At 40.9% G+C, this 9105-nt stretch overlaps 1 protein-coding gene across 1 annotated transcript; it reads left to right on the plus strand.

Moving 5' to 3' along the window:
* Positions 1 to 177: 177 nt before the first annotated feature.
* LOC136241730 (actin-related protein 3-A) lies at positions 178 to 8718 on the plus strand. The gene is made up of 13 exons (XM_066033009.1): positions 178 to 359; positions 995 to 1050; positions 1100 to 1174; positions 2574 to 2620; positions 2860 to 2901; positions 3154 to 3222; positions 6380 to 6475; positions 7372 to 7623; positions 7672 to 7782; positions 7831 to 7986; positions 8088 to 8213; positions 8368 to 8451; positions 8503 to 8718. The coding sequence occupies exons 1-13, from the start codon at positions 310 to 312 to the stop codon at positions 8596 to 8598; spliced, it is 1260 nt and encodes a 419-aa protein (XP_065889081.1). The 5' UTR covers positions 178 to 309; the 3' UTR covers positions 8599 to 8718.
* The last annotated feature ends 387 nt before the right edge of the window (positions 8719 to 9105 follow it).

A 9105-nucleotide genomic window follows, 5' to 3' on the forward strand; every position in this document is an offset into this window, starting at 1 on the left:
CAATTAGAAGTACACGCGTCATAGGAAGCACGTGATATCATCTATTGGACTATAATATCCACTTCAGAATACTTTGATGCTGCAACTAAACTGTTCTACATCATCTGTAGTTTAGTATAGTGCGGTATTTTCAGGGTTGTTATGGTGATGGCCTTCAGAACACAACTAGAGTAAAATATGAGGTGCGCATGCGTCAAACTCTCCGACTCTTAGAGGTGTATCCACCCAAATTGGGGCAGACGAGGCGAGCAGCTTGTGAGGACTACAGTGAGGTCTAGTAGCAATCATTAGTGATAGAAGAAAGTCAAAATGAGTGCTGGAGTTCGTATGCCCGCCTGTGTGATCGATAATGGCACAGGGTAAGTTTGTGAAGGGTGTGGCGTGTGGGTAACAAAATGGCGTTGAGCAACATCAACATGCATGTTGTTAAAAATGCCTTACTAGCTTGCGAGGGCGATTTATCAGTAACTGTTTAACGTTATTCTATTTGCTGCACATCTTCGATGTAACGTGATTACTACTAAATAAGGTAGTTCACCTGCAAACATGTTATTTAGAAATGAAACTGCAATATGTTGTACTTAGTGCACAATAGGTAAGCGTGATGGGCATGTGTACACCTGTTCGGGTGGAGTATTTTCCTTCAAGAGGTCACTTCTGATGCGTTACCTGTTGAAACACAACTTGGATCAAAATTGCATGACACAATCAAAGGATTGTATTATAGTGGAGCCAAGAAATCAATTATAACCTAATAAAGAAATAATTTGATCATATGAGGCTACACACACAAGTACGGTTTACAACAAACAACACTTAGTTTCCACAAAAGTGACAGGTGTGCAGTTGTATGTTAATAGGTGAGAAGAGATGAAGCCCAGCTGATAATTGTTTATAGTTTGTTTATAAACAAAACAGCTTCACTTATTGTAGGTGGAGTACAATTACAATACTAATTATCCTCCATATTAGTAGAGTGTGTGTCCCCCTACAGATACACCAAGTTGGGGTTTGCTGGTAACACAGAACCTCAGTTCATCATGCCGTCATGTGAGTGATAACCGTATTATGTCCACACCATAACACCACACCTCCACAGCTATTTGTATCAAGGAGGGTACCAATGTTGGAGACACGGCCAGTCGAAGGTTAATGAAGGGAGTGGATGACCTTGGTAAGTAGTAGTGCTCTTTAATTGAAATATTAATGAGTACTTGTTAATTGTAAACACATTGCTATTGTTTTGACTATGTGTTATGGAGCTGTGTCAGGTTCTACCATGTTTAGTAGTTTAGTGTGTGCTTGTTATGGGTTAGTGAAATTGATCAGTTAACATAATAGGAATTGTCTGGAGTTTGTGTTTCTTATTATCACCAACCAACCAGCTAATATCTTTGTATTTGTTTTGTTTTGTATAAACAAAAATATATTGTCCAATGGTGTTCTTATATATGCAACATTAAACAATGGAATGGACCCACTTGATAATAATTACAATAAATACATGCCTCTCTATAACAGACGCCTTATTGCACTGCCAAATGACACGTGATCTTTTTAACACATGACGGTGAGCAACTGCAATCTAATGTACATGGGAAAATTTGAATATCAGAAAATAGACCACTTACTGATTAATCTGTTGGGATAGGTTCTTCTACCTGTATAGCAGATTAACTGAAAGAGGAACCCTGTCGTAGTGTTAGTGGTGAGTTATAACTCAAGCTGCATTTACTACCAGGGAGGTGTGATGGTCATTCACCATCAAAATTTTCTCAGGAACTTTGCTAATCAATGCAAATCGATCATTTTTCGTTTAATAAATAGACCGCACATATGGTCCATTGCTACAATATGGAGTTTATCCTCTTTTGTCCGACCATTTGGAACCAACATGTCGTTATGAAGGAGGTTTTGTCTACATAGTCAGAAAGAGGTTATATACCCCAGACCATTAACATCACGTGATGTTTGTATGGTGTGTGTTGCGGAACATGTGGTGTACTTCTAATGATTTGGTGCACTGCGGTGTAGTGATATCACTTACAAGAGAGATACATAGTGTGTCATCCTGTTTGTGTTGATGTGGTGTTTATGTAGTGTTTATGTAGTAGGAATCCTACCAGTGTCAAATGGTGCCTGTCATTTCCTGCTTTCCTGATCATAATCTGATCCTGTTTCTCTTTCATATGAACTTGTCTGGGGTGTGAGTTGTGTGTTAGCTGGGAATTAGTGCACTAGGGGATGTGTTAAGAACAACTCCTCTAGTTTGTCCGTTTTCTAGTTTTACATAACCATACTGAGTGTGGGCAGGAGGAGAAAAGAACTGATGAACAGCTGTGTTCACCAAACACTTTCTTTTCCTGTCCACACACACAGAAAAAAAAATTTTTTTCTGGCTGAGCACAAGCAGCTGTGACATATCCTTTAATATTTAAACTGGTATGCTTGGACCTCATAAAGTATTCCAAACATGGCAGACATCTTAAAACTGTTCTTCCTGGCATGAACCTCCCCTAGATAGCTGGTAACCGTGGTACTGACAATAATATAACTGGTTTATGTGCTTGTAGATTTCTTCATTGGAGATGATGCAGACAAGCCTGGATATGGACTAAAGGTTAGTATAGTGATAGTTGGAATGTGTGGGAGATGTAGTTGCTATGATACCATATTGGTACCATTATCATGTTGATATGATTTCAACTTGACTTCATTGACATAATTTGATGTGTTTATATTGTGACAGAAAGCAACTTTCACTTTAGTAAAGATATTCATTGGGGCTTGTTTCAACATAATTGTTCTGTTTGTTGTTGTTGTGATAACCTAACAATAATTATCCCTGTATTACTATAGTATCCCATACGTCATGGAATTGTTGAAGATTGGGACTTGATGGTAAGAGCCTATGCCCTCTGAAGGTGTGTACATACCACTCCACATGGTGGGGTGACCACTCCCCCTGTGGCAGAGTGACTTGTGTACACTGTAGAGGAGTGACATGTGTACACACCACCCCTGTGGAGGAGTGACATGTGTAACCACATAGAGTGTACACACCACCCCCTGTGGAGGAGTGACATGTGTACATACACAGTTCATGGCTTCCTTTGTGCTATTGTATTGTTTCACTTCATGTGCTTTGTGTAGGAACGATTCTGGGAACAATGTATCTTCAAATATCTCCGAGCAGAACCTGAAGATCATTACTTCTTACTAGTAAGTGTGTAGTGGACTGTTCATGTTTTACATAACGAGTGAAAGTTTGTGTTGGACTTCGGGTGCCCACACCTTCACCTGCCAGACATGAGCCCCCTACTGACTTGTAGGCACCTGAGTAGCACACAAGTAGTGTGTGTGTGTGTGTGTGTGTGTGCGTGCGTGCGTGCGTGCGTGCGTGCGTGCGTGCGTGCGTGCGTGCGTGGGTGTGTGTGTGTGCGTGCGTGCATGTGTGATCATTGGTAGGGTGGTATTTTTACTAGCACTAACACATAGGATAACATGAACAATGATAAGGTTAAAGGGTATTGACAAGGACACATCATGTACTGTGTGTTGATATGTCTTCTCTTATCTCACTAGTTTTGATTGGCCGCTCAATCTCACTACAATCAACACACACCATAACTAAAGTTGCTTATGATATGACATTGTTGTGGACTAGCTATCTCAGTTGATTAGGTCATTGTGTTGTTAGTGCTACTCTATGAGGAGGCTATTCTATATGACCACTGGTTAACTTGGTGCTTGAACATACATTAATAGCTAGCCAAGCTAACTGTACAACAGAAAGAACTATTTAGTAACCATATCAAATTTATGGTAGTACCATTTAGTTGGGTCCCCCTCCCCCAGTTGCCTGCCTGCCTGCCTGCCTGCCTGCCTGCCTGCCTGCCTGCCTGCCTGCCTGCCTGCCTGCCTGCCTGCCTGCCTGCCTGCCTGCCTGCCTGCCTGCCTGCCTGCCTGCCTGCCTGCCTGCCTGCCTGCCTGATCAATCACAGTCACAAGGCTAGAGGCTAAACGAACCAGCACACAGCCACAATTTCATGCCACAATAAGAAACTAACTGTTGGCATGAGCCTTTTCTGGTTCTAACAAGTGTCTGTACTTTGCCTTTCCTTTCATCTCCAATTACATGGTCATTGTCTTCTACATGCAAGGAAACCATACCAAAATGTTATTTACTGCATCAATACTTTCCTCAGAGAAGCATATTAAGAATTAGCCACAAAACTATTTGAAGTGCTTTTGCAAATATGTGGAGTAGGTACGTGTAGCTGTGCTTATAATATGATCACATGATCGACCGCACCAATCAGAACACGCTGCCTTGCCCTTAATGATCAGGGCACACCATGACCACACCCCTGGATCCAATAATTTGTGGTTTGTGTTGTAGAAATTAGCAGTGGTGAACCATGCCCCTATATTGTGTAACTCACTGTAGACAATCAGGAAGATTGAGATACTCTAATAAACCAGTCACAGCCACATACACTATTTCCTTGTATAAAAGTTGCATTCAATTAAACGCCTGTCTCAATTATAATTATAAGCCGAGGGTTTCCAGCACCATAAAAAATAAACGCCTGGTCTCAAATAGAGGCCCGGGCTATTACTGAGTCTACTGCTAATGGCTTTAATTGTTTCCCTTGTTGCTGCTTCTTCATACTTGAGTTTAGAGCCTACTGAGGGATGAAGGTACTACGAGTAATCACATGAGTAGTCTGGATGAATCCGAGTGCATGCAGACATGTATGCTTGTTTATGTTGTCAACACACTGTACACTGTTTTCTTATGTTACCATTTATATAGTAATCCCGTTCTTCTACCACCCGAATTCAATTAAATGTCGGGCGTTTGTCAGACCTACCTAAAATATAGGCCCTGTTCGTTTACAAGCCGGGTCAAAAATGCTGGGTAGGAAATAAAAGCTCAGGCTTTTATACGGTATGTGTATAACAGCTTTGCTATATATGGTTAAAAGTTTAAACTAAATTTAGGGTTCCAGCGGTGAAACTAGATATATATGAATGATGATGGTATTGCAACATAATAGCTATGTAAGAGCAACCCTACTTTTTTGGCATTGAACCGTGCCAAAATAGGAATTTTCCCACATAACTAGTTAGCATCATTCATATTTCTTGTTTCACTACTTTTTCTCGCACAGCAATGTTCATTACAACCTGTACTAGCAACAATATCCCAAGACACTGTTTACTGTACACTTGATAACTATCCTGTATAGTCTAGTACTTACAGTGTAATCCATTTCACAGCTAGCTTCTTCATGTTTAGTCTCATTTTTTGATATTGCACTTCATGTGTGTACATGTACTTGTGTCCATAATGCCATGTCAGGGATAAAGCTTGACTGTTGTTGTCTCCAACCATCTCCATCAATGTATAAACAATCTCTTTAGTTTTAACTCCTTGACTGGCCTGCAATTGCGTAACAATTGTCTGGAAGGATCTGGTTATCCTAGAAATGGGACCCTGTGGACTGTTTGTTTAGCACTAGCCCATCTTGCCATGAAATATACAAAACAGTTTATAGTGAGGGGAATTGTATCCCATGAGTTGTGATGTCATAGCCACCATAAGGTGACTCAAGACAGTGTTTATTGGGGCGAGCCTGAGCGAGCCCCACAAATGGCAGTAGTCACTCGTACGTCTGACCATTCCTGAGAGTTTACGTAACGAACACGGACAGCCCCACACTGGTAGTGCTCAACTGTATGTACGACCGTACGTCTGACCATTCCCGAGAGTTTACGTAACGAACAAGAAACAGTGTGCCACATGGCTTAGAATTTGTCACTTCGCTCACAACTTGTTCTTATTTACATTGACATGGACAAAGAAGACCGTCTTGGAAGAAGGCCGGAAGAGAACGGGACAGGGCGAGGACGGTAGCAGAAATGCCAGATGAAGCAGAGGCAAGTAGACACCTGATAGATGCCATGTACACTAACTCGCAGAATAGAGCATGCAGTTGGCCAATGAAACTGCAGAAGACAGGGAGATATGTCCTAGCTGACTATACTTCCACACAGCTATGTAGCTATACACTGGTAGGCCACTGATGAGCCTCCCAACTTGAACTTTTTTCACCTTCCTCCACTGAGCTACCTCTAGAATAGCCTGAGCACTTCTACAAACGCACACACATATTAAACGCTATTCATGGAAATACAATTGATGCCGCATCACTTTTTACACAGCTCAGGCTCGCCCCATCATGCTTTTAGCATCTGTCTAGTATGCATTGAATATACTTTGGTATGGGAGAGATAATAAAACCCCTGTAGGGCTGGTCTCTTGTAAGGTGTATATGGTAGTAATTGTAATCATGATGGGTATTCCCCACAGACGGAGCCTCCCCTCAACACCCCAGAGAACAGAGAGTACACAGCTGAGATCATGTTTGAATCCTTCAACATCCCCGGACTGTACATTGCTGTGCAGGTAAGTTTGTGTTGTGTTTGTGTGTGTTGTGTGTGTATAGTATATGCACTGTGCAAAAAAAATACGTCTCCTTGCGAAAAAAAAGTGTTTCTGTGATGTGTCTATAATGAAATTCTCAGGAAATGTGTGTGTGTGTTTTCCACAATAATTTGTCACAATTCATGTTCATTTCCTGATTGGAATTTGGCACATTCCTTTAAAAATTATTGAAATGTACTTAATTGTGACAATTTCATCTAAGTTTCCTTTAACAGGAGCTTAGCACATTGTAATGTCACAATTCATTATGTACAAAACCCCAGGAAACACTTTTTGTGCACTGAGCATAGTAAATCGGATGGCTGCAGGTTCGAGGCTACCTAGGTCCAGTCATGGATTTTTTCTCCTTTCTCCAACTTTTCAAACACACCTTAAGTAGTTAAAGTCTAAGTAGCTAAAGTCTTTGAGCAGGCTGTAGGACCAGGTGTCCTACAGACCTTCAGCACTTGTGCTGTAAAGCATTAATAAATAAAAAAAAAAAAAAATAAATAATGTTTGGGTGGGTGCGTGTGCGTGCATGCTTGCAAAATAAGTTATTCTAGATTCATTTTAAAGTAATTGAAAGTAGATATGTTGAACGTTTCATCCCCAGCAATACTATACTTCTTCCCGAGTTCATTTTTTGTACTGTGAGGTGTTGAAGTTTACTGAATGTAATAAGTGTAGTGACAGCCAATTAATACAACTATACCATCTTGATTATCCAACATCATCACGTGACACTTGCTTTAATACTAGCCAGGGAAGAAATAGCAAACAGCCATAAGCATTTAGCCCTTAATAAACTTCTTACATTCCCTACTGTTTGTCATCAAAAATCTAGATGTAATATTTACTCTAATTACTGCCCCCCACAGGCAGTACTTGCCCTTGCAGCCTCATGGACAAGCAGACAAGTAGGGGAGAGGACCCTTACTGGCACTGTCGTTGACTCTGGAGATGGAGTGACCCATGTGATCCCTGTTGCTGAGGGTTATGTGATTGGCAGTTGCATCAAACACATTCCCGTGGCTGGCCGTGATATCAGCTACTTCATCCAACAGTTGCTAAGGGAGCGAGAATCAGGAGTTCCCCCTCAACAATCACTGGAAATATCAAAACAAATAAAGGTGGGTTAGAATACAAGTCACCAGTTACTTATTAGTACCTCCTAATAGGAGAAATTCTCGTACATCTGTCCCGACATTGCCAAGGAGTTTGCCAAGTATGACAAAGAGCCAGACAAGTGGTTTAAGACTTATGATGGTGTCAACACTGTTACTAAGAAGGTAACCATGACAACTGGTTATCAACACTAGTGTATTATGTTACTATAGCCATTTGTGGTTGATGTTGGTTACGAGAGGTTCCTCGGACCAGAAATATTCTTCCATCCTGAGTTTGCTAATCCTGACTTCAACATGTCCATCTCTGAAGTTGTGGATGAAGTAATCCAGAATTGTCCCATCGATGTTCGTCGACCATTATACAAGGTAACCCTACTTATACAAAGTTTGGTGCTTTTATCAAAAAGCGAACGATTATTTTGCTTAGCTGCTCAACTATACAAGTACCCGTTGTCTTTCTTTAACAGAATGTTGTCTTGTCTGGCGGCTCCACCATGTTTAAGGACTTCGGTCGTCGGTTACAACGTGATCTTAAACGTGTGGTTGAGAACCGACTGAAGATCAGTGAAGAGCTCAGTGGAGGAAGACTGAAGGTATTGTGCTAGTAGTGAGGGTCAACATGTTAGCATTTTGCAATTATTACTGAAAATATTTTCAAAATGCATTAAGCCTGTAGTTAAATAAAACTTTAACCCAGATGTATTGTACAATTATTGATTGTGGGTAACTATTGTTATACCACTACAGCCAAAGCCAATCGACGTACAGGTGATATCCCATCATATGCAGCGTTATGCTGTCTGGTTTGGTGGTAGTATGTTGGCATCAACTGTAAGTGATGTGTGATCATGTGATCTGATGTTACCATGGTTACCACTGTAGCCGGAGTTCTACCAAGTGTGTCACACAAAGAAGGATTATGATGAATATGGGCCGAGCATTTGCCGCCACAACCCCGTGTTTGGTGCAATGTCCTAAACTATGGGATATAGTTGATTTGTATTTCCAACTAATGGAAGTTATTATAATTATGTGACAGTTTAGAAATGTCCTTTGTGATATTTTAGTGTTGTGAATTTGAATTTATTGTTTACTCCAGGTGTGTGTTTGGCCTGGATCTGTACAAACTCTCTTGGGTCAGGGGTCTCATTTCAGTGATATCAGTATTGTTAGTGGGGGATAATTCTTTTGCAATGACTACATCAGATTCCCCAGCATGCCTTGTATATTCTACTATCAGTAATAGCAAGAGTTAACTCTTGGTAATAGCTATTTACCAGAATGTGTGCAGCTAGCCATGCAGTAAGGGATGGTTGGCAAGCATTGTGTACTAGTGGTGTGTTGTCCATACAAGCTGTAAATGTGGTCCCAAGATGTCCATATTACAGTGGAACCAGAAACCAGCTGCAGGACATTATCTGAGGATTAGCACACAACCAATTCAACCTGAGTTACAAGAGGAATGTTGCAAACAATCACAAAATG

The sequence above is a fragment of the Dysidea avara genome, chromosome 12, assembly GCF_963678975.1.
Source record: "Dysidea avara chromosome 12, odDysAvar1.4, whole genome shotgun sequence".
Taxonomy (NCBI): domain Eukaryota; kingdom Metazoa; phylum Porifera; class Demospongiae; order Dictyoceratida; family Dysideidae; genus Dysidea; species Dysidea avara.

Excerpts from the sequence above, each read along its gene's own strand:
- LOC136241730 (XM_066033009.1), top strand. The coding sequence starts at position 310 with ATGAGTGCTGGAGTTCGTATGCCCGCCTGTGTGATCGATAATGGCACA. Across the intron at positions 7,783-7,830 it reads TCAACACTGTTACTAAGAAG|CCATTTGTGGTTGATGTTGG; the intron begins GTAACCATGACA and ends ATGTTACTATAG. Across the intron at positions 8,452-8,502 it reads GTAGTATGTTGGCATCAACT|CCGGAGTTCTACCAAGTGTG; the intron begins GTAAGTGATGTG and ends TTACCACTGTAG.